The sequence below is a fragment of the Rhinatrema bivittatum genome, chromosome 13 (assembly GCF_901001135.1).
Source record: "Rhinatrema bivittatum chromosome 13, aRhiBiv1.1, whole genome shotgun sequence".
NCBI lineage: Eukaryota > Metazoa > Chordata > Amphibia > Gymnophiona > Rhinatrematidae > Rhinatrema > Rhinatrema bivittatum.
The window spans coordinates 25,498,436-25,524,723 of NC_042627.1; the positions used below are offsets into that span (position 1 = coordinate 25,498,436).

The following is a 26,288-nucleotide window of genomic DNA, read 5'->3' on the forward strand; positions in this document are numbered from 1 at the left end:
CCTAATGAATATGATGCCCCGACTCTCCATCCATGTCTCCCAGCCTTTAAACGTGTATGACCTGCAAGAGTTATGCCCGTAGTACCAGAAGTGAAACTGCGGCTGGAATAGTGCTGTGGTAGAGATGTACCCCCCAGCATTTCCCAACCAGTATGCGCATGAAAAATCAGCCCTGCCTGAGGCTCAGATCCAGGCCGGCGTCTGGGCTCTGCTGTCCGCGCTTTACAGCAGGAAGCACCATCTGTGGCTCTGAAACGTGCAGGAACTTCTTTCTGGGAATCCATGTAATCAAGCTTGCCTCCTCTTCCTAGCTACGGCATGAGCTGCAGCGGTACGGGAATGAACAGGCAGCTTGCAGGGCACGGGGAGCTGGGCCCATACAGTACAGTGCGCTCCGTCGGCATTTGGACGCGCTAGCTTTACCCCTTATTCAGTAAGGGGTAATAGCGCGTCCAAAACGCGCGTCCAATCCCCCTTAACCTAATAGCACCCGCAACATGCAAATGCATGTTGATGGCCCTATTAGGTATTCCCGCGCGATTCAGTAAAAACTGCTTTTCTGTGCACCCTCTGACTTAATATCATGGCGATCTTAAGTTTAAAAAAATAGAAAAAAAAATTTGAAATAGGCCCGCGGGTTGAAAACTGGATGCTCAATTTTGCCGGCATCCGGTTTCCAAACCTGTGGCTGCCAGCGGGCTCAAGAACAGATGCCGGCAAAATTGAGCGTCGGCTGTCAAACCCGCTGACAGCCGCCGCTCCTGTCCGAAAAGAGGCGCTAGGGACGCGCTAGTGTCCCTAGTGCCTCTTTTTACCGCCGGGCCTAATTTAAATAAATTTATTTACTGAATCGTGCGCACAGGAGCGCGGGCGCTTGCCCGCTCTCCCACGTTTTTTACTGTATCGGCCCGTTTGGGTAGCGTACGTAGCACCTTCTCCTCTTCCTCCTCCTGAACCCCTTCCAGACTCTCATATCCTCAGAACGAGTGAGGCAGAAAGTGTGAGACATTAGTTAATTTTATTTACATGGTATTTTATGTGCAATGTAGACAAATACAGAATACTTGTGGAAAGAAGGGAGACTGATGATTATAAAGAAAATGTCATTCTGTGGCCTGTTAAGGCTGTAGTGAGCATTCAGGTATGATGGGCTCACTTCCATTTTATTAATTTATCCTAATATTCAGTGTTCTAAGTGTGTGGCTGTTTGCTTAGAGGATAAGACGAGGTAGCAACCTGGGCTGCCTTATTGACTCTCGCTCCAGGATGCTTTGTCAGTCAGACCAGGTCATTTTGAATAGTGTTACTTCTGCTGTAATTAAAATGAACAATTCCACTGTGATCAGTGGAAAAGAAAACAAGTTTCATTTGCCATTAATACTTTTTTTAAAATTCTAAATGATTTGTAGCAACTTTCTGGAGGCTGTGAGAAAGTTATTAGTCCTTAACTTATAGAGGGATTTGTGAAATTTGATAATCTGGTATGTTTTAGGTGAACTGACTTTCATGAGAGACACTAGTTACAAATAAAAAAAAAAAATCAAATGTCTAGTTAGCCCTAGAAGCTTATGATATGGCTAATAACTTTTTTATTCTAAGGATGAGGGATCCAGATCCACCACATTCCAAACATTTCAGTCCGTCTGGCAGCAATGCGCTCTCTAGTATACTGCACTTTTTTTTTTTTTTTTTTTAAAGACTCTCCAGTTGGTGTTTCAGAGGAAATGGGTCATTAGAGCCACCAGGTTTCAAAGTTTAGTACTCTCCAAGGGCCTTTTATAGGCTTGGATGGGGGAGGGAAGTTTCAACTACTGCAAAAGTGTAGTCTGGTTTTATTTATTTATTTATTTATTTAAGAGAGCAAGGTGATTTCTGGTACTGATTTCTTGCTTTAAGAAAATAGATTTCAAATGACTTTGGCTTGACTTTAACATACATCGTAACACAATAAATGTTGGTCGATTGAAAGACCAAAATGATCCATGCTGTCTGCCCAGCAAGGCGTTTGGGGGTTGTATTTACCACTCCCAGCTAAGGCTGAAGAGGCTCCAACCCAGCCATAAAAGCTCCCTCCACTTTCTTCATTCCTTCTGGCGGTGCTTAGAGCGCCTCCCCCAGCTGTAGCAGTGCCAGAGCGGCTTGCCCCCTGCCCTTTTGCCATCATGAAGTAATGTAAAAAGCCAGAGAGCCAAATCGGCCGTTAACTATAAGATGTGGCCAGATGGATCCCTTCACTGCAGCAGGGGCTGGTTACTCCCAAATGAACCATGGTTCTTCATGTCCATCCTCTTGCCACTAGGGGACCTCTGCATTTATCCCACACCCTTTTGAATCCCGTTAAGGTCCTGTGATAATCCCAGTCCAGGACCAGGCCACCCCCAGGCTGAACAAGGAATTCTGTTACATTGCAGACAGCAGTAACACTGTGTTCTCAGCCCAGCCCTTGGGACACAGCTAGGGAGTCAGGTTTTCAGGATGTCCATGAGAGAGATTTGCATGCGCTGCTTCCATTGAGAAGCAATGTCTTAAAAGAGGGCACACCAAAGCCAAGACTGTCTTAGACAAAGACCTCTCTATAATCAGGTTAAACTCAGGCCGGAGTTTAAAGGACACACATTTTCACACTAGGGCACTTTGTTCTGTTTCCAAAGGGCTGTGAAATGATGTGAGAGTTTGTACTCTGCTGAGGATAAGCTTCATTTTATATTTCTTTGATTTAGACTAGAATTTCCCATCCCTCCCCTGGAGCCACACCGACCCAGACGGGGTTTCAGGATTACCGCAATGAATGTGCATGAGAGAGATTTGCATACCCTAGGTCTCCAATCTTTGCTAATCTATCTCATGCATATTCATTATGCTTATACTGAAAACCTGCCTGGTTAGTTGTGGCTCCAGGAGAGGGGTTGGGAATACTGCCTTATTCTGTTGTGGGACTGTAGGGGAAATGTGCCTCGGTTAGTAAGTTTCTGTTGTCATACAATTATCCATTATTACTCATGGGTGCGAGTCACCATAAACTCCTGATGGTGAGCTTTAGCACTGGTTATCAACCAACCAGACTACCATCACACGGGAAAGAGGAGCCTGAATTGTGAAAAGTAGCCACCCACTGCACAAAGCAGTAACCTGCAGCTGCAATGGTCTGACCTGGAGAAATAAGACTGAGACGTGCATCATCACTTCTGCTCCCACAACGGGAGCCTCAGCTGCACAAGAGGATTAGGAGAGGCAGCTGCCTGCAGACAGTACTGGGCTTCCTGTCCCCACAGCAGTCTATGCTTTCCCCTCTCAACCTGTTGCATATGCTTCCAGATAACAATGAAGCCTACTTCGGAGTAGGAGGAAGATGAGGGTGACCTGAACCCAGGAAGTACAGGCACTTTTGCAGTCCGCCCACCTGTGTACCTGCTGCTGCTCCTGAGTCCCACTACTTCTGTGCATGTGATGCTTGCTCGGGTGCTGTTGTACAGTTGCCACTGGAGAAAGACCAAAAGTAGGGAGATGGAAAGCAGAAAAGTGAGGAGAACGAAGAGTGGAGATGAGAGGAATTAAAGGGAGCAAAACGGAAGAGAGAGCCAGAGAAGGGATATGGAAGACTGGCCGCTGGGGGGGGGGGGGCAGAGATTAATTGAGGGAGGTGAAAGGGAGTTTGGTAGGTGAAGGGAATGGAGGCAAAGATGAAGTCTGCAAAGAGATGGCATGCTCGGCGAGGTCAGGGGAAGCAATAGGGAAATGGGAGAGAAGCAGAAGAGAGAAAACAAACAATACTTTTGAGGAGATTAAAGAAAAAGATCTGAGAAGCAGGTGGATGAAGAATAGAGACAAACCTGCAGGAAAAAAGAGCATGGAAAGGACAAGATTAATGGAGAAAGGAAAACTCTTACCATCATGGTAGAGAAAAAAAAAATAAAGTGCAGTGTATGCAGCTTTGAATGTTGTATGAACCCCAGGGGTACATGAGCCATCTCAGACTCTTGAAAGGGGTACAGTAGTCATGAAAGGTTAGGGTTCAAACCCCTCCACTTTAACCCACTGCAATGATACAATATCCTCAGCAAATAGATGAAGGTTAGAGTCAGAGCTCAAGTTAAAAACAGGCCGGGGGGGGCTTTGTTAGGGGATTTAAGAAGCTTCCTTCCCCTTCTCTCTTTGGCGTATTCATTCAATCAATGTCCTCCTCTGCCTTTCCACGCTTCACTGCCTCCCCTTTCCACTGAATTTAACTTGCTGGGTTTAACATTAATGATTCTTCCCAGCTATAAAGTATACATTATAAAAATGGTCCTTGATTTGGAGAATTATTTTTTTTATTTTAAATTATTATTAAAGTACAAATGGATTTTTTTTTTAGCCCATCACACATGCTGGCAGTCTGTGCCAACTCCGATAAGTGTTTATGGACATTCTAAATTAGAGAAGTTTAAGTGATTGAAGCATATAGCACTTTAAAAAATAGTGTTCTATTTTCACAATTGAGCATTTAAAAATTCCCCTCCCATCCTCTCTTTTGTTAGTGGGGCTTCAACACCCGCTGATTGCTTTGATTTTTTTTTTTTTTTATATCACCTAATGGTTGTTCAGCTGAACGTGGATTGTCAGTTAGTACATTTACTAGAACACCCTAAGGAAAGAGTACTAATGTAACGCCTATATCGATACAAAGACATTTTTACTAGTTTTTATACAAAATTTTTCTACAAATGTACACCAACATTCATGCATAGCTCCCTTTGCCATATACTCTACTGTGCCTATTATATGTTCACATGGATTTATACAAACACACAAGTGAAAAACACTGTCACACCCTGTGCAGAAAGTTACAAAATTCTTTAAAAGTAAAACCACATAACATACATCGATCGTATTCATATCATAGTCATATATATATATATATATAATATATATGTTCTAGCCTGTGCCTGATGCCTTTCGCCAAGGATTTCTTTAAAATAAGCAAGGCCTTGGCTTTTATGTTGACTGTCACTAGTGCGTTCCCTAGCATCCCCTAGCTTCCAGTGCATTCCAGCTGCCGTAATCACAATGACAGTCAGTCTGCCTGTGAGAGAAAATGGGGCCAGTCCTGAGGGGGCTCTGAGTGAAAACTCCCCGATGAGTCAGAGGGAAAGAACTGAGCAGAAATGTCATACAGTGAAGGAAAAACATCCAAATAAAAACAGCAGCTTACCAGATGGCAGTATTAACAAACTGTAAAACAATTACTTTATCTGATTGGGGATGTCAGGGAGAAAAAGTATAGCTCCATATGGTGTGAGGCTTTTTTTTTTTTTACCAGATGGTTCACAAATTTTGCCATTGACAGGCATTGTTTTGTGTTTTGCCTTTGTAGTGCACTGTGCTACGCATGGTAGAAATTCATATCTTGGCTATCATGTGCAGTGTGGCTGGGAAAGGCATTAGCAGCCGTCCCAAGGGACCATCTAGGACTGCAGAGACATTGCACTCAGACCACCTTCTGCGTCACTGTCCTAACTTTTTTTTTTATTTTCCCCCAATTGGTATTTTTGGTCTGGAAGTTTCTTTCTGTACCTTTGGGCTTCCGCTTCAGTTGGTACTAACATCTATTAGGCACTAGTGGCAGAGGCTGCTGCTTTTGGTACTACTGATGGGATTTGTCAGGTTTTGTTTTTTTTTTTTAATAGCCTTCCCTTTTCCAGTTCTAGCAGTTCTGTCCTTGGAAAGGAGCCAAGGACAGGCATTCTCTCCAGAAACCAGCACACAAGCCCCCTGCTTCCAGCCAGGCGCTGTCACCCTGGAGGAACATCACCCATTTCACTTAGAGGCAGCAGGTAACAAAAAACTGGAGTTGATCTGGATGTGGAGCAGCAGCAGCAGCCAGGGTGCAGGGCAGGAGCCGGAATCAGGAAATGGGTCACAAGCAGTAGCAGAACAAGTGAATGCTGGCCTGCAAGACGGACCTAAAAGACTAGAGCCGCCAGAAGGATGTGGGAGCAGGGAGCGTCTCTGCCTTACATTAGCCAGGTTCTGGAGGTGGGAGGCAGCGACGAAGCTGGGAGAGAGAAATGAGAGCTTGTGCCGAAAGCCCAAGGCAGGCTGGTTCCGATTTACGCTGAAAGCCCAAAGACGACTCCTTGGGCCCCACTCGGTTCTTCTGAGACCCATTTTCAATGGACCAGATGAAAATCTTGACTAATGGTGAAAGCTTTTTTTTTTCTAACCCCCTGCCCTGTAGCCACACCCATTATCCTGTACCCTTGTTGCAAAGGACATCCACTGTGCCAGGTCAGCTGTTAGTTTTGGCAGTGGGGAGGGAGAAGGGGGGCAGCAGGCTCTGTTTGCAAGTCAGCAGTGCAATTGTTAAGAATCTGCTTAAAAGAAATAACAAAAGAATTGCACAGGGAGGTTTCACTGAAACCTGTCCATCTTTCTTTGGGGGGGGGGGGGGGGGGGAAATGATAGTTCTGAACCTACTTTCATGTCCCCTCTTTACAATGTCACTTCTGGGTTCTTCTCACCGTCCGAGCGCAGGGGTTCGGATGAGGCTGTGCTCGCTAAAATCAAGATGATTCTGTTTGCAAACTGACGGCAAACCCATTGCTTTCAGATAAAATTATATTTATTCTGCATAAAGTGTCTTGTGAAAAGTTAGATTTAAGGAGTGTTAACATTGTGTCTTTTAATTTGTTTTACATAAAAGATTTCGTGTGTGTGAATTTTTCATATTACTTGCAATGTACAACAAAAATACAGAAACTTAATCTCCACCTTTATGAACACAAGGCCCATGCATTTTTCTTGCAACTGTATTTCACCAGTTACCTAAAAAAAATACATTGAAAAACAACTTCATTTATTTTGATCTCCATGCATATTTTCAACATGGATGGGCACGATTATGGTTGCCCACTTATGAATAACGGGAATGAACAGCAAAACTGATCCAATGATGGAGACCAGGAGAAAAGTCCACAAAAACATCCGATCGAGTACTTGGGCCACAAATTTCCAGTCCTCAACAACCTGTAAAATAAGAAAATGCCTTATATGTCTGATACAGATGTGCTATTACCACATTCATACAGGTGCTGGAGCTGTGAAGTTATAGGGCAGTGTCCCCATCCCCAAATGGATTGCTTTTGTGCAAAGCTGGACTGGGATGAGCCTCACTGGTAAGCCAGGGTGTACTGAATCTGATTTTGAACTCTCAAATTCTCTGCTAATGCCCTTCTTAATACTTGCATTGTGCCAAAGAGAACTTCCTTCTAGAATTCATTTTAGAGTGTGTGTAAGGTGGTGTCCTTCAATGTACAAGACTGTGTCTATTTCTGTGACTGCTACCACTGATTTTTGCACTTAGTCTTATTTCATACTCACTCTTTCCTCTCTCTCCCCTCACCCCCTTCAACCTCATGCCAACTGATGATGGAACAAGGACCTCAACGTTGGGGAAGGTACACTTTCTCCAAGCCTACAGTCTTGACCGTTTTGAATACCTCACTTTTGTCATAAGCCTGGACTTCTTACAACAGCAAATACAACTCCAGATTATCTGTGCCGCCGTGCTGCTTTCAAGTGTTGATGCTGACATTTTTACTTTGTACCTGTTCCATTAAAACAAACAACACCACCAAAAATCCCATCCCAGTGCAATCCAGGAAAATGAAGCTGTAACTCTACCTCACGGACATCGTGCTCCTTCATGACATGCCTTGTGATATAGCGGATAGAATCGAGGGCTGCTTCCAAGGTGTTCCTGGATGATTCGGAGCCACTCGCCATGCTGGTTTCTTCTTTTCTCGTAAAGTATCTGTCGACATGACTCCTCATACAAAGAAGTTTTGGAAGTTTATGGAGAAATATCTTCCGAACCCAAGGTGCCATAGTATTGTGTGTTGAGGAGGAGCGGTGGTGAATGTTAATGGCAAAAACAGTTATCACAATGGACAGTGTGACAAAAATCATAGTGAAGACCAAGTACTCACCAATGAGAGGGATGACTTTGGATGAGGATGGAATGATCTCTTCAATGACCAGAAGAAAGACGGTCAAAGACACAAGCACTGACGTGCATAGGGCGATCTTCTCACCTTCATTTGAGGGAAGGTAAAAAACAAGGATCGTTAAAAATGAAAGCCCTATGCAAGGAACAATGAGAAACAGGGTATAAAAAAGTGGGAACCGTTTGATGATAAATGAGTATAGGATAAACGGGTAGCGGCAGCACCCGTCAGTTCTGTTCCCCTTGTTTCCTGTCGCAGTCACTATCTCCCATTCTCCATTGTCAAAGAAATCTCTCTTGTCTACTTCGTAGTCCTCTAGAATGAGGTCAACCTGTGATCCATCATAAGTCCAGGATCCAAACTTCATGGAGCAGTTTTGTAGATCAAAAGGAAAGAAAGTGACATCTATAGTACAGGAGCTCTTATAGTTTGCTGGTGGAGTCCAAGTAATGGTGCCATCGTATTTTACTACTGATTTGGTAACTGATCCTTCAAAACGCCCATCAGCACTATAAAGAGGAGAAACATTGTATTCAGCTCCAATCACAAATTTCTTTAGAAAAAAGACAGTTCCGCGGGATGTCATGCCACCTAGCCAAGAATTGACCATGGTGTAATCTACCTTGGTGGGAGCTATCTGTGCATTCGTTTGCTTGGAGAAATTAGTGTTTTGGTTAGGGCTATTTCAAGGAAGCTTGTTCCAAAAATAGAATCAATCCAAATCAAAAGGCAACTAACTAAGTGTCTGGATATAATTAAAGTCATGTACCTAAAAGGTAAAACTGATAACGTATTTTGTACTTTATTTTTATTTGTTTGGATTTAGCTTGTGCCTTTTCAGTGGTAGCTCAGGGTCAGTTACATTCCCATTTTCAGAAGCCTTACAATCTAATTTTATTCCTGAGGCAATGAAGGTGACTTTCCCTAAGTCTCATGTAGCATCAGTAGAAGGTGAACCTTGGCTTCCCCACTTCTTAGCCTGCTGCTCTAACCATTAGGCTTCTCCTGGAGCCATAGGAAGTGTTAATATGTTATACTGTAGCTGCATCTGATGATCCTCTGGCAGGAAGCAAGGCTTGGAGAAGACAGCGGAGGGGAGATATGATATGAGTAAATATTAAATCAGATGTTTACTCTTTCAGAAAGAACAAAGACCAGGTGAGACACAATGGAAGTTACTGGGTAATACATTTAAAACTAATAAGACACTTTTTTTTTACTCAATGCATAATTAAGCTCTGGAATTTGTTGGCAGAGGATGTGGTGAAAGCTATTAATATAGCTGCATTTAAAAAAAAAGGTTTGGACAAGTTCCTGGAGGAAAAGTCCATTAACAATTAAGGTAGAGTTGCAGAAATCCACTACTTATTCTTGGGATAAGCAATGTGGAATCTGTCTACCTTCTGGGCATCTTGCCAGGTTCTTGTGGCCTGGTTTGGCCTCTGTTGGAAACAGGATACTGGGCCTGATGGACCCTTGGTCTGACCCAGTACGGAAAGCCTTATATTCTGATGTCACACTAGAGAGGGCAGCTCATAATAAACTGAATGGGTACAGGGCCTATAGTTTTCTGCAGGCATGACCAATAGCTCAGGGGTAGCTATTCTCATAAAGGAAACAGCAAAGGTTAATGTGATAAATATGACAAGGAATGACAAGAAAAGTTTAATTGCTAGTAAAATTGAGATGGATGACGAAAGGATTGATCTGGGCAATTGTCTATGCTCCTAATAAACAACCAACATAAATTTTTGCTGTTGCATTGGGTAAGACTTTCTGGCCGAGAGGGTGGAATTTCTATTGAGCACTCCTAATCATTTGGAAAACCTATGTGGGCAAGAATCTGCTAAGGGCACGTCTAGAATATTGCATGGGGACCTCACTTAGCCCAACTCTGCCTCACTTCCCATTCTACCAGTTGCATGAACACAGAAAAGTGATTATAAAAAAAAAAAAAGTCTTACTTGTCATACAGAACAATATCAGGAGTCCAAATAGAATCTGAAGGGACACGAATAGATCTGATTCCAGCGTACTCATCAGGATCCCATCTTAATTTCACATCTACCCATTCCTAAAACAAATATAAAAACAAGCTATGGTATTACGCAATCAATTCTAACATTAGCTCTGGAGTTATAAATCCCAGAAGCCTGTTAGGGTTTCAGCAGTTTTGACATAGCAGTGTAGGATGTAAATACCAAGCAATTCAAAATGTGCGATAAACCACATGAATGCTGTGTGTACATCCAGAGAAGATATTGGCAGAAAACCGTATACATTGCTAGGTGCCAGCTCTGTAGATGCTGGGGGCACCCTTCCAACCCCTCACACATTATCAATTCTGCCTCCTGTCTCACCTGGACTCGTAGCAACTGAGAGGAAAGATCAAAGCGGTGATGTGGGAGGCAGAGCTGAGGTGGGGCGAGCTCAGCCATCCCCCCCTGCTCTCTATATGCACATCCTAAGAAGATATCAACAGAGACTTGCATGCATCCTTCCATGGCTTTCCTCCCTGTTCGATGCCCTTCCGTTTGTAGAAGAGGGGAATGCAGGTCGGGGAGTGGAGTGAAGGAGGATCTAGGAAGGCTGCGTTGCTGGAATCACTGCCTCCAGAGGGACGGCTGTGGCTTGGCCACCAAATGAGCATGTGCTGTGCAGGAGTAACCACATGCCAGCCAAGGTTGGGGGGGGATGCGGGGTCAGGGGAAGGGCATAATTCTGAATATCTGCCCCAGGTGCAGAAAAAGGTAGGCCAGGCACTGATTTGTCCAGCAAACCTAGGTTTTATGTTCTGTTACATATAGACTGCTTTCGTTGAACATTCAACCCAAAGCGGTTTACAAACAAAACACAATATCAATAAAATACAGATACATCAATAAATAATACAGTCTGGAGGCATAACTCATGCCAGCCCTGCTTTTTTAACAATTTCTATGCCTTTCTGAATTTTTAGCACTTTTCAACCAAGGCTGAACACACAGCAGTGAATCAATCTGTCTTGTCTGTCCACGTAAGTTCCATAATAGGCAACGGATTGGGTGCAAACTTGGGGAGAAGGTGGATCTTGGGCCCGGCCCCTTCCTTATTGCAAATTACCTTGATCCAGGACAGGGGAGATAGTTTTTCAATAGGGTCAAAGTTGGAAGGCATGGTTTTCACCTATTTATATATTATGTAAAATTACACTTTTACTTATTTTTTTTCTTCTTTGTGGCAATGTTCGTTCTCTGTTTTTAACCTGAGGATATGCATGGGGTCTCCCTCAGTTCGCCCATGCATTTTTATTCTGACATACCATTCTATACTTCTCCATAGACAAGAAAACTCTGGGATCCTTAATCACAGGTCAGATGGCTTTCTGCAGCCTGCCAGACTGGGTTGCACATTAGGTGGTGTACAGAGGGAAGCATAACGCAGTGCTTATCGCCTATGGAGAGAGAGAAACGGCCAGATTTTCCATTAGGCAGAGGAGGTGCCTGCTAGCCGGAGGGTGAGCCTAGGAGGCAGCCATCATCAATTGTCACCGCCCTCCCCCTTCTGCTCTGTGCCTTAAGGCATGCAAGAAGTAAATCTAGCCCTGGTGGTAAGATAATTGTGAGGAGGCTACTATACTCTGATCCACTCATCAATCCTAAGTCGAAGGGAAAAAGAAATGCAGCTTTCCAGCATTTAAATTAGAACTACTAGACAGATTGCTTAAAAAAAAACAAAAAAAAACAAAAACCAACACTTGCCTGTTTCATAAGGACATAAGAAATTGCCATACTGGGTCAGATCAGGTCCATCAAGCCCAGCATCCTGTTTCCAACAGTGGCTGTTTTGATCTTATTCACAGGTCTCCTTCCTTTTTTCCCTAGTATACGGTTTTTAAATATTTCTCTATCTTCTGAGAAATAAGTGCTGTGCCCATTTCATTATGGCCATACACCTGCCTCCCCCCCAGTTCTAATAATGTCCTTTTCCTGAGCCTAATCTTCATGCTGTATGCATCCTTTAGCAGCGTATGGAGCTGTTTGATGAGTCAGTGCAGCAGCACCTTAATGTACATGCAGTAATGAGAGGGGTGAAGAAGGGGGCATTTTCCAAAACGGTAAGCATCGCTGGGCCCGACTGGTGGTTGAGTGGCAGTGCTACATCATGCCAAGCATCGAGGTTGGTTCCCTGGCTTCACAGCCCTTGAAGAGCATGAGTGCGCCTTTGTAATAACTCCTTTTAATTTGGCCCACTGCTCTTCCACCTTACTCATTTTCTCCCAGTATTCCAGGTTCGTCCCCATTTTAACAAAGTTCATCTTTGTGAAATTCAAAACTCTGGTCTTTGTGTGACTTTTCTGTACCCTATTTGAGATATTGAACCATACTGTCTGATCACTGGTGCTCAAGTGAGCCCCTACCCAAATAGTAGAGATATCACCATTAGTGAGCAGTAGATCAAGTGTCACACACTCCCTTGTGTGTTCCAATACCAGTTGTTTGAGTAGTGCCCGTTGAAGGGCATCCACTCTCTCTAGAGTTGTAGATTCCACAGAAGGGATGTTCCAATCCACATCCAGAAGATTAAAATCTCCAATGAGTAACATTTTGCCTTTCTTTCCTACCTTTTGGATGTCTTGGATGAGTTCTCTGTCCAGTTCTTCTGTTTGAGTCGGTGGCCTGTAGCTCATTCCAGTAAAAATGGAAGCACCATCTTCTTATTTTTTTAGGATGGTCTACAATGCTTCTTCTCTACCCCATGTCCCTTACAATTCAGTTGCTTGGATCTTGTACTTGACATAAAGAGCTACTTCTCCCCCTTTTCTGTCTTCTCTGTCCTTAGCAAGTTTTAGCCCAGAATGGCTGTATCCCAATTATAAGAATCAGTGAACCAGGTCTCCATAACAGCTACAATGTCCAAGCCCGCCTCTACCATTAGGGCCTGCAGGTCTGGGAGTTTGTTGCCCGGACTACGAGCATTTGTAGCCATAGCTTTCCAGCTGCTCTTCACCTTCACTTTTTCTGCTTTTTTGAACTGATTGATTTTACTTCCTTTTCTCTCTTCCTGTTTTGCTTGGGGGTGACTTGCCAAATTCACTGCCTGATAATGTATGATCTGAATTTCTCACTTAGCATCCTCTTTCCTGCCATTGACAAATGTAGGCCATCCTTACCATATCATCTTTTATTGCTCCATACATGACCCCAGCCTCCAACGTATCCAAATCCATATTCTTTACACCAGGTTTTGAGCCAGGCACTGAAATTCTCTATATGGCATAACCTTTCCCTTTCCATAAACAGGTAACATATCTGAAAAGGCATTAATCTTTACCATGTGTGTAATCTTCTGCCCTAGATTTTGGAAATCTTCCTGTACTTTGTGGAAACCATTTCTAGTGAGGTCATTGGTCCCCAGATGGATCATAACATTGTTGTTAGGGTTCTTACTTTCTTCTATCATTGTGATGACCCCCTCGTTTGCCTTTATAATATCTGAGAATCCTGGAAGGCATTTAACGCATGTGTCCCCATCAACGTGAGTTCCCAACTTGTTCCTCTGATGACCGAGTCTCCCAGCAGAAGCAGCTTTCTTTTAAGACATTTGATCCTGTTGGAGGGTTTCTGGGTGCGTTGCCTGACTAACTTCCCTTTCAGACATCACTTCAGATTCTATTGCTGGGGCTTCCTCGTTTTCCAATGCAGAAAATGCATTATGTAAGGATAACAGCAGGGAGAGAGGATGTCTTTTTATCACAGGCCTTATTCTGCCAGAACAGACCATAATCCAATTATTCCTGGGATTCTGAACCCTGCATGTCCGACCTCTTTGTGGCAGTTGCAGTGGCTACATAGGATCCTTCAAAGCTGGGGAAATAGGGTGTCTGAGTCACAGCTCTTGTTCTACCACAACTATTGAATACAGCTCCACTGTACACAATTTATACCTGGGGTTCTGAATTCTCTGTGAGAGTTGTGAGATATTCACACCTGCTTCACACATCACTAAGATAAGTTTAATTTAAGTGCATAGAGAAGAAAGATTACATTGGCTGATGATTAAATGTAAGGCAACGAAGGTAGTTTGCTTACCAGAAATGTCTATTCTGATGGCCACAATAAATGGGTAAAAGTACTTTATGTGAAGTTCTTATTCATTGGCATATTTGCATCCATGAATTAATGGAATATATGGATTTCAGCCCCCACCCCGAAAATATCCCTGTCATAATCCCCGTGCACTCGCTGATGTGCTAAACACTTTCGTGTGTGGATCAAATGCAGAAGGAATGCAAAACAGACAAGTTATTAGGAGACAAAAATTGCAAAATGTGTATTTGTGGAATACATGGACCAAAAAAAAATGCTCAAGCCCAACTCCTCTTGGTCCACTCTCCTCCTGAGTTGCCCTGAAAATGTGGTGTTATTATATCAATAAATCTTTTCTGCCCACCCATAAAAAATTATTTATAGCAGAGGTATTGCTTTGAAGGTTGGTGGGGGATGGCAGTGGGGTTTAGGAATGGCAAGTGCCCACCTCCCCAAAAAAATACTACTTGCCACCCCAACTTCCAGACTGGGAGGGAACAGGGCAATTGGCCTGAACTCCCACGCCACAAGGAATCTGCTGCCTGCCTAAAGTGAAGACGAAGGAATCAAGATCCGGGCAGCAGTGATCTTCAAGTTGGTGCCATGAAGATCAGAGAGGCAATCTATGTGGGGCCTGTGAGGCGTGCATGGTTATAGGCTCTGTGATGGCCCTGCCCCCCTCCTCTCACTTGGGTTCCCTAGATCATAGTAATTATGGGGTGGAGGCACTGCAGGGTCTGTGAGTGTATGTCTCAAAGGCCCCATGATCTCCGCTGCCTTGGGCAAGTCATGGAGTCCCCTGTGGCTTGGGGCCTCAGGGTAATTACCCTGCTTTCCTCCCAGTGCTGGCTCTGATCAGCCAAATTAGATGAGTGATGAGGAGGCTAAGGATGGGAAGGAGGTCAGGAGAGAAAGCACCCAGGAAGGATCCATGAGGTTGTAGAGGGAGAGAACCTAGGAAGGAAGCATGGAGGAATAGCATACAGGAAGGGGCAATGGGTAAGTGAGAACCCAGGAAGAGAGCATGGGGGGGGGGGGGGAGGGCAGGTAGAAGAGTATCCAAGAAGGGTCCATGGGGGAAGAGGCTAAGCACCCAAGAAGGGGAATTGGAGGGGGGTGGGGGAGCAGATCAATGAAGAAGGGATCATGGAGGCACTCAAGAAGAAGGGGTCTTGGTGGGGGAAGGCAGGAGGGAGCACCTGAGGGGGGGGAAGGCAAATCCCCAATAAAGATAAGAGGGACAGCACCCAGGAAGCATGTAAGGGGAGAGGAGGGTAGGATGGAAAACTTCTCAGGAATGGACCATGGTGAGGGAACAGGAGGGAGAGCTTCCAGGATCTTGGGCTCCCTCCCAAGTTTCTGCCATGGCCTTATCTAAAACTAGACCTGCAAACCTATCTGGTCCAGCGGAAAGCACGGATGAGATGCTGGGGATTGAGTGCTTCGAAATTACTTTGTCCTCTGCTGCTGCTGGTGACCCTTCCTCCTATGCAGTTCAAACGGCGCTCAGATGTTTAAAGAGCACAGTTTGAATCATATGGGAGGAAGAGGCACCTGCGGCAGGAGCAGAGAAACAAGTAAGTTAGACACACCTGGTTAATGGCACTTATCTCTGGCTTTCTATTCTGTGCTGGAAAAAAAAGAAAAGGACGCGAGGACAAGAAAGGTCTTGGGCACCAGTAGGGACACAAGTATGAGGGGAGGGGAATAGGGATTCAGAGTTTGGGTGGGAGAACAGAAGAGCACAGATTTAGAGATTGGGTGGGAGAGTTGAAATGGAAAGATTGAGAGTGACTGTGGGGACTAGGTGATTGGGCGGGGAGTGTAGACTGCGGATGTGAGACAGGATGCAAAAAGGTGGGGAGGGATGGAGAGAGATTGTGAAGGCCCTTGAGAGAGTGGGGAGAGTTTGAGAGGCAGTAAAAAAAAAAAGATGGGGCTGTAGAGGGGGTGAGAGAGAAAAGGGATCGGTCTGTGAAGGAAGAGAGAGAGGGTGGAAATGGGGTAGCTGGGGAGGGAGCTGAAAGTACAAACAGGAAGCTGGGTAGTGGGTAAGAGATAGAAGAAAAGAGCTGGAGGTCCAAGAAAGGGGAGGAGTGACAGGAAAGGAGCTCAGACTGGTCAGGGGACTAGAGCCAGAGAAAGGTAGATAAGGGGTGGGGGAGGGTAAGTATAGAGAATAGAAATGGGAGATTAAGGAGTGAGTGAAAGATAGGGGAATAGGATGCTGGAGAAGGAGTAAGAGATGGGGAGGGTGAGAATGGGAGATGAAAAGCTAGTTGGTAGATTGGAAAGTGAATACCATCCTAGAAGTGCAGTCCAGATGTATTCCTTGCATTAAGAAAGGTGGAAGGAAAGTCAAACGATTGCCAGCTTGGCTAAAAAGTGAGGTGAAAAGAGGCTATTTTAGCTAAAAGATCTTCATTAAAAAATTGGAAGAAGGATCCATCAGAAGAAAATAATGCATAAGCGCTGGCTAAGAGAGAGAGAATTTGAAAAAAAGAATTGGCTGTAGAGGCAAAAACTCACAATAAAATCTTTTTTTTAAATCAATCCAAAGCAGAAAGCCTGCGAGGGAGTCAGACCGTTAGATGATCAAGGGGTTAAAGGGGTACTTAGGAGAGATACCTGTTCCGGAGAAGGTTTTCAAGGGTGATGATTCAGATGAACTGAACCAAATCAAACCTGGAAGAAGTGGTAGGCCAGACTGACGAACTGAAAAGTAGTAAATCACCTGGACTGGATGGTATGCACCCCAGGGTTCTGAAAGAACTAAAAAATGATATTTCAGACCTATTTCAATTAATTTGTAACCTATCATTAAAAACATCCGTTGTACCTGAAGATTGGAAGAAGGACAATGTAACCCCGATATTTAAAAAGGGCTCCACAGATGATCCGGGAAACTATAGATTGGAGAGCCTGACACAGTGCCGGGGAAAAATTGTGGAAAGAATAAAATCACAAAACATTTAGATAGGCATGGTTTAATGAGACACAGCCAGCAAGGATTTACCCAAGGGAAGTCTTGCCTCACAAATCTTATGTTTTTTTTGAAGGGGTGAATAAACATGTGGACAAAAGTGAACCAGTAGATGTGGTGTATTTGGATTTTCAGAAGGTGTTTCACAAAGTCCCATAGGAGAGACTTCTAAGAAAACTAAAAAGTCATGGGGTTTGGGTACTTGCCAGGTTCTTGTGACCTGGTTTGGCCTCTGTTGGAAACAGGATGCTGGGCTTGATGGACTCTTGGTTTGACCCAGCAAGGCAATTTCTTATGTTCTTATGGGATAGGAGGCGATGTCCTTTTGTGGATTGCAAACTGGTTAAAAGATAGGAAACAGAGTAGGATTAAATGGTCTATTTTCACAGTGGAAAAAGGTATACAGTGGAATTCCTCAGGGATCTGTACTTGGCCAGTGCTTTTTAATATATTTATAAATGGTCTGGGAAGGGGTACGACGAGTGAGGTGATTAAATTTGCGGATGACACAAAATTATGCAGAGGAGTTAAATCTCAAGCGGATTGTGATAAAATTGTAGGAGGACCTTGTGAGACTGGAAGATTGGGCTTCCAAATGGCAGATGAAATTTAACATGGACAAGTGCAAAGTGATGCATTTAGGGAAAAATAACCCTTGCTGTAGTTACACAATGTTAGGTTCTATCTTAGGAGTTACCACTCAGAAAAGAGATCTAGGCGTCATAGTGAATAATACATTGAAATTGTCGGCTTAGTGTGCTGTGGCAATCAAAAAAAGCAAACAATGTTAGGAATTATTAAGAAGGGAATGGCAAGTAAAATGACAGATGTCATAATGCCTCCATGATGATACCGCATTTTGAATATCGTGTGAAATTCTGGTCACCACATCTCAAAAAAAGATATAGTTGCACTAGAAAAAGTGCAGAAAAGGGCATGGAACGGCTGCCCTATGAGGTAAGGCTAAGGAAATTAGGGATGTTCAGTTTGGAGAAGAGATGACTAAGGGGGTGGTATATGATAGAGGTCTACAAAATCATGAAAGGACTTGAAAAAGTTAATGTAAATCGGTTATTTACTCTCTCAGATAACAGAAGGAGTAGGGGGTACTCCATGAAGTTAGCAAGTAGCTCATTTAAAACAAATAGAAGAGAATTCTTTTTCACTCAGCTCATAGTTAAGCTCTGGAATTCATTGCCAGAGGATGTGGTTACAGCAGTTAATGTAACTGAGTTCAAAAAAAATTTAGATAAGTTCCTAGATGAAAAATCCATAAACTGCTATTAAGCTTGAGTTTTATTTAATGTTTGGGTACTTGCCAGGTACTTGTGACTTGGATTGGCCATTGTTGGAAACAGGATACTAGGCTTGATGGACCCTTGGTCTGACCCAGTATGGCATATCTTATGTTCTTAGGGAGACTGAGGACTGGAGTGTGAGGGGGAGAAGGAGAGGTGAAATCTACCTATAAATGAATAGAGACAGAGAAGAAAAAAAATGGAGAAAAATTATTAAAGGGGAAGGTAAAATCAGAGAGAGATGGAGGGAAGACAACATTAGGAGAAAGAAATGGAAAGGAGATAGGAGAAGTCCAATGAGAAGCTGAAAAGAGACTGGGACCATGCCCAACAAAGGCAGAGAAACATCATTTTATTTTTCAGTTTTTAGTGATTGGAATATGTTATCTTTGGTAATACATTTCCGTTTCTTTTCTCACTGTTGCATTGCTCACAAACAGTGCACTCCGGCGGAGCGCACTGTTAACCCGCGTTTGGATGCGAGTTTTCGATGCGCTAGCTTTACCCCTTATTCAGTAAGGGGTAATAGCCCGTCGAAAACGCGCATCCAACCCTCCCCCCCCGAAACTAATAGCGCCCGCAACTTGCAAATGCATGTTGATGGCCCTATTAGTTATTCCCGCGCGATTCAGCAAGTAAAATGTGCAGCCAAGCCGCACATTTTACTTTCAGAAATTAGCGCCTACCCAAAGGTAGGCGTTAATTTCTCTCGGCACCGGGAAAGTATACAGAAAGCAGTACAAACTGCTTTTCTGTGCACCCTCCGACTTAATATCATGGCAATTTTAAGTCAGAGGTCCCAAAAGTAAAAAATAATTAAAAATAAAAAATAAAAAAAGTTAAATCAGCCCACGGCTCGCAGGTTGAAAACCAGACGCTCAATTTTGCCGGCATCTGGTTTCCGAACCCATGGCTGTCAGCAAGTTTGAGAATGGACGCCAGAAAAATTGAGCGTCGGCTGTCAAACCCGCTGACAGCGGACGCCCTAATTTGCATAGGCCACCCTCCTGAATCGCGCGCCAAGAGTGGCCTGGGCGCTCGCCGGCTCTCCCGCGCATTTTTCTGTATCGGCCTGAAAGTCAGACTTCTCTCAGCTTCTAGTCCAGATTTTTCCTGCATGTTTCTGTTTCCAATTCTGTATTAATTAAGGGTCAGTCTGTATTCTGCTTTTGTGACTGAGGTGCAGGATTCTGTTATCTGCATGTAGTGTCTGTGTAGGGATCTATAGCAATCTGGCTTGTTTGATTTCTCCAATAAAAAGAGAATTGATGTTCTAGGACCTGGTGTATTGTTGCTGAATGTTACTTCACAAAGCATCCGCAATGCATGGAGTCTGTGTTGCTGTTACTGAGGTGCTACCAGAATTTGAATATATTTTTTTGTATGGTGAGTTGTAAGAGGAATCATCCTAGGCCTGTTCTGCACTCATTCCTGAGGGAATTTGTGGATGTGGAGTGTGCAATACGGAATTAGAGGTGCAGGATTTATATTGTGATTCTGTCCCATCCTATATATACCTAGGGCTGGTAGAAGCGTTAGGCGGGGTAGACGGTGGCCTAGGGCACAGGAAGTGGGTGACAGTTTTGAAAAGATGGAAAAGATGAGACGTGGCGAGGGTGAGGCACGCAGCTGGGAGGGCGTTTTCTGTTTTGGGGTATGTATTTCTTTGAGGAACTGGAGTCATTTGTCTTTGTAATTTGAGAGAGGGAGAGAGATCACGTGACATCACATGGCGGCTGGACACCCTTCCACCAGCACTGTATAGACCCCATACTCCACTTGCATATAGAAGAATTGGTTGAATGATGCTGTCAAATACTTTTAATTGTAGTTTTATTAGGTGGTTGAAACTGGTTAAGGGATTCTTTATTGCATAGAAGCCCTTGAGATTGTTTCTTATGTGTTTTTATAGTGAATTGAAGTTGTGCTATGGGGGTAGACCATGCTGCATGCAAATATTTTGGTTTGCCCCCTCCATACCTAGCTTTCCCCCTGCTTCACCCTCCGCCCCCGAAAATCACTGGTGTAGAGCAGTGGTATTCACGTCTAGTCCTCAAGAGTCACAAATGGTCAGGTTTTCAGAATATCCCTAACAACTATACATATTTGCATGCACACTGCCTCGATTTATGCAAATACATCTCATGCATAGCAATTAGGGATATCCTGAAAACCTGGCCAGTCTGTGGCCCTTGAGGACTGGAAGTGAAAACCAATGGTTTAGAGCAATCATACTGTGAAAGCTTGGACATCCAGCACGTTTACTGGGAGCTGTTTCAATCATACATACCTGTTTCAACCACACGTTTGTGGTCATCAATTGATTTTTCTCATCCTAGAAAGTACAAATAGAATTGATTACGTAATGCAGCACCCACTGAAATTTCATACTGATGTAATCAGATAATAATCTTGCTAAATTACTTTATGAAAAATTACAATAAAATAGTATGGACATTTGCAGAAGGATAGGTTTGAAGTACTAACAATCTATTTAAATCAACATTTAGGTAAACATTTTGAAGTACATGACTTGTTCTCTAACCTCTTAGAATGAAGGATAATACTGCAACATTGCTGTTTAATTTTCCACGTTCCCTCATAATTTATTCTAAAATTGCTGCTGACCTTTTTCTTCTATTTTAAATTCTCCTTGTTTTCCTGTTACCTTTTATAAATCACCTAACTTTACCAATCTTGTTAATGTTATATTTGCAATTGTTTCTGTCATAAGAATGACTATATTTGAATCCTCTATTGCATCTCCAGCACATCATAAACTCTATTATTTAGAAAGCCAACGCCTCATTTAGAATTTTCAGCGAGAGAAGAGGACACGGACCACATCCACGAGCTGCGTAATGGCGAGGCCAAACTTCACACGGATGGTGTCGTTCAGGTGGGCCACTGGTCGCACCCATTTTTGGTAGTCTTGAAACAAGTGTGTAAATAAACGAGCTTCACTTTTGGCAATGAAAGAAGGTTCAGATATGCCTGCAAGACAAATGCAAAATGTTAGTTACAGAGGAAGTAAATGTACTCTTACAAGAATTATATTTTTCTGACAGGGCTGACCATGGTCACGGTGCCAAGGAGCGAAGCATGCCTACTTTAAGTGCATACAGGAGCACCAAGTCGAACATAAAGCATGGAAATTGCCTTCTTTAAGGCACCTAGTGTCTAAGTAAATGTGCATTATAAGGTGCTGGACGATCTTCCTGTAGCACAGACTAGAAGAATCCTCTCATGTCTATAAATACTGACAACTATGCAGAAAGATTAAAACAATAAATCAAAAAAAAGGAGAACCTCGTGTAAACTTAATAAATTTCACAGGGCAATTCCTTCATGAAAATTATATAAAGTGGAAAGTGGGGGTTTCATATATTTTTATGGCAAGAACCAGCCAGGTTGTCCCGTCCTTTTATTTTAAAATCATCAACCAACCTTCCTTCCACCTCCTTTTTTTCTTTTTTTTAAATAAATTGCGTGAAGCACTGTGAAATTCCTACTTTGTTAAAGTGCACTTACCACGTGTATACCGACCGCCAGAACAGAAACGTAGCTGGATTAAGATGTAATGTTTATGCCGCTGCTTCATCAAACCCGACTCGCGCAAGTTTCAAAATAAATCCTCCTTCAGGAGTCGATGTTTTTATAGCAGGAGATGTTCCGGTTTGAATCGTCAAACTTCTTCCACTTCGTCACTCCCGCAATTCCTATTCAGGCAAGCAAAGCCTCCTCACCAGACGAATTCAAGGACTCGTGCTATAAAAACATCGACTCCTGAAGGAGGATTTATTTCAAAACCTGCGCAAGTCGGGTTTGATGAAGCAGCGGCATAAACATTGCATCTTAATCCAGCTAAGTTTCTCTTCTGGCGGTCGGTATACAGATATTGAAAAGCCTTTTGGGCAGTTTTTAAATTTAAAAAAAAATAAATTTATATCACGTGATAAGTGCACTTTAACAAAGTAGGAATTTCACAGTGCTTCACGCAATTTATTTAAAAAAAGAGAAAAAGGAGGTGGTTGATGATTAAAATAAAAGGACGGGACAACCTGGCTGGTTCCTGCCATAAAAATATATGAAACCCCCACTTTCCACTTTATATAAAATTTTCATGAAGGAATTGCCCTGTGAAATTTATTAACAGTTTACACAAGGTTCTCCTTTTTTTGATGTATTGAATATTTTGAACCTTCCTTGATGATCTTTTGATCGAAAGATTAAAACAGCCATGTTGGAGAAGTGGCCCCTATAAACTCCCTTAGGATTTTCAATGAGAAAAATCACAAATAATTTAAAAAAATACTGCTCTATCTAAATAAAATCAAGTCCAGTATGCTAATTCGAGTCAGGGCAGCGAGGGGGCGGACTCAGCGGTGTCTTCGCTGGCGGCGATAAGGTTAGTAACGTTATCGTCGCCAATAGCGCGCTGAATAGCACCACCTTTCACGGTGGCACTATTTGGTGCGAAAGCCGGCAGCGAAGACACCGCAGTGGTGCGAAGGCTGCGGGCTTTCGCAGGCCCCCCGCCCCCCCCCCCCCTTTCAGCGATGAATGATGAATCCAGGCCTTAGATTGTAAACTTTCTGGAATAGGGAAATACCTACAGTACCTGAATGTAATTGCTTTGAAGTGCTGAAAAAAAAAGTGCGAAAAGCGGAATATAAAAAAGTAAATATAAATATATAACCTGGAATCCGCACTGCAACGGATTCTGCAGCTGCGGTGGAAAGCAGATCCAGAGCAACATGTGGGCATGCGGGAGTCATGAGAGAAGACCAAAAGTATCTGCGAGAAGGACAGATTCTGAGAGAGAAGGCAATGCAAATACTGCTCTTTTGAGTACTACTGATTTCTGCTGCTGACCAGGGCTAAGGAGACATGGCGCAGCTGGAGGAGAATGGAAGGGAGGACACTGGCTGACAGTAAGTGAATCTGTGAGAGGCTAGACTGCTGGGGAGCAAGGATGAGGTTAGGGGTCCGAGTATGGGCTGCATAATGTGAAGTAGCTATGGTCTGGTGCCCAGACCTTGCCTGAGTCATGTGACTAGGGCAAGGTCAAGACGGTGCCATTTTTAAAAATGGTACTGACCAGGCCTGGAGCTAGGGGGCACCCTAGGCTCTCTCTCTTATTTTTTAAGTACTGAGGTGTGGGAGTGGGGTGCGGGGGTGGGGGCACGCACTACCCTACACCAACAAAATGTTTTCTTTTAAATCAAGGGGTTGGGATACTGGAGGGGGGGGGGGGAGAACCTACCAGCCCTGTTTTATATGCAAAAGGGGATGGGGGTCCTTATGCCCATAATTTTTCATATTGTGCATGGAGGGGGAGATGGGCTTCATTGACGCATGAACTTGCACTTACATTTTTGGGGTTTGGATGTTGGAACTGCCTTACATGGTGGCCCCGGGTTGAGGGGGAGGGGAGTCAGATTTGACCCATGCACAATTTTTTTTTTTAATGTGGTCGGCCCTTTAAGACAATGGCAGCCCTGTGCTTTGGGAGCAGACATTGTACGAAAAGGGACTATGCCATGTTTTGCCTAGTGGTGGTTTTGCTGTGAGGCAAAACAATGTGGTGATACAGCCCATAATATTTGGGGGGGGGGGGGAGGGAACCATTATTGCTGCTACACCCCCTGTGCGATAACGGGGCCCCTCCCACAATAAAACATAGCGACTTGATGAATCCAGGTGTTAGCTGCATAAGTCTCAATATCGCTGATTAGTCAGCTAAGTAGCTGCTTCCTGTTTCGCCTCCATCCTACCCACCACTTAGCGGGATAAGTAGTTTTCTGGCTAGGTGGTGGCCACTGAGCATGGCTGGATATTCAGCTGCCACCACTTAGCCGAAAAGCCAGATCAATTGAAACTTATCTGGCTAAGTGGCACTGAATATCTACCTTGATGAGTTGTCAAATGCAAAGTCTCTAGTTTCCTGTAGCAGCTCAGGTCTCAGGAGTAGATTGTGGCAAGAATTTAAAAAAATGCTGTAGCAATATTTCTGAAATTCTCAGTTAAGAACATAAGAACATGCCATACTGGGTCAGACCAAGGGTCCATCAAGCCCAGCATCCTGTTTCCAACAGTGGCCAATCCAGGCCATAGGAACCTGGCAAGTACCCAAAAACTAAGTCTATTCCATGTTACCATTGCTAATGGCAGTGGCTATTCTCTAAGTGAACTCAATAGCAGGTAATGGACTTCTCCTCCAAGAACTTATCCAATCCTTTTTTAAACACAGCTATATTAACTGCACTAACTGCACTAACCACATCCTCCGGCAACAAATTCCAGTTCATTTGCATAAATTTAATAATTTTGCATATTATTGTTGTTTTTCATAACAAATATAGAGGTTCATATTCAGAAGCACCGAGAGAAATAACTCGTAAGTTATCCAACTAAATGAATATTTGAACATTTAGTCAGCTGTATTTTAGCCAGCTGTCTGGTAAAATTTAGCTGGATAACTTAACAGGCATTCCAGGGAGGAGTTATGTTAGCTGGTTAAGTTATCCATCTAACTCACATAACCTATCCGACTAAGAGCTCGATTTACTTGATTGGCCATTGTTAGAAAAAGAATACTGGGCTTGATGAACCCTTGGTCTGACTCTATATGGCAAGTTCTTATCTTCTTATCTCTGCGTTTTACCCTCTGGTTCTGCATCCATACTTCCTGGGCTTTTTTTTTCTCTCTCCATTCTTTGACTGGGCCTCATGATACCTAATGGGAGCCCAATAAGTAGCATGACAAGTACCATGGCAGTGAGCTGCAAACTACTGTCCTTGGCAAGTAGATAAGACGTGTTTCCAACAACTGATTCATATATTAAAGTAAACAGAGCACTGGATGATGGCTTTCAGGGTCTTGTGAGAAGACATCAAGGGAGAAGCCTTTTCATGAACTACAAAAGAGAAAAATATACTGTTCTTAATCCGTAGTGTTCTATTTCATTTTTAGATATGTTTTTGCGCTGACTTGTCTGTCTGCTTTGTTTGTTTCATGATTGTATTGTCGGCGGGTGGGTCTGCGTATGAGCAATTTAGATTTCATTTTCTCTTCTATTAAATTGAATTATGCATTTCATGTTTTTGTTATCGGCTTTGGAAATTTTATGGAAAGGCAATTTAATAAATTAAAGCAAACAAATAAATAAGCCCAGTATCTGAGTGTCTATTCCTACAAACCAGAGCAAATGTTTTACTGACAGCATTTTCTTAAAAAAAACAAAACAAAAAACCCAACCCTCAGATTGCAGCCTTTATCTTTCTTATTGGCTCTCGGTGTGTGCTATAGATCTGGTCTGCTCTGGAGCCCAGCTTTGCTGTTATTTATAACGGTAATAACATGGCATCTATCACTGCTTACATGAGACAGCATCAAGCTGCCAGTAATGCACGTTAAATCACTCTACATACACAGAATGCTGTTTAGCAAGAAAAGTCTTCAGTTAATTGGAGACACCACTTATTTCATTAAACTAAATTTGATTCATGTTTCTAAAAATCTAATTAAGAAATGTGCAAGCGGTGGATGTCAGGGCCTATGTGTAGCACTTTACAGTTGGACGTCCATATAAACTTATCCAGCTAACTTTGGAGGTATATTCAATGGTGAAACTGCACTACTGAATATAGCCGGCTTAACAGTAGTGTTAAGACCCTAACGCATGCATTAAATAGCACGACGGGCACTAATATGAGAGAGAGAGTGGCTCTGTAGAGACCAATATGTACAGAGGCATATTTATACCACTGTAAGAGGGGTTTGGGGGGGTAGGCTAGGTTTGGGAGGGCAGTTTTACATACACAGTCAGAGGTACGAACAGCAACGTTGACATCACTAAAGATTTTCTGTCACTTGGAGCGATGAAAGGTAAAAGAGAAGTTGATTTGTACAATGTACTCTCTACCTAGCTTGATACACAGTCCTGTTCCT

At 43.3% G+C, this 26,288-nt stretch overlaps 1 protein-coding gene across 4 annotated transcripts in view; it reads right to left on the bottom strand.

Annotated features, from left to right (window-relative positions):
• Positions 1 to 5,246: 5,246 nt before the first annotated feature.
• Positions 5,247 to 26,288, bottom strand: part of CHRNA5 (cholinergic receptor nicotinic alpha 5 subunit) — a 33,734-nt gene continuing 12,692 nt past the window's right edge. For 2 of the 4 annotated variants that reach the window (XM_029575268.1, XM_029575269.1), the window contains exons 2-6: positions 21,177 to 21,328; positions 20,625 to 20,669; positions 9,950 to 10,059; positions 7,663 to 8,494; positions 5,247 to 7,005 (exon numbers count right to left, since the gene is read on the bottom strand). In XM_029575268.1, the coding sequence (XP_029431128.1) occupies positions 6,832 to 7,005; positions 7,663 to 8,494; positions 9,950 to 10,059; positions 20,625 to 20,669; positions 21,177 to 21,328 (1,313 nt within the window). In that variant the 3' untranslated portion in view covers positions 5,247 to 6,831. The other 2 variants (XM_029575270.1, XM_029575271.1) reach the window with 2 other exon arrangements.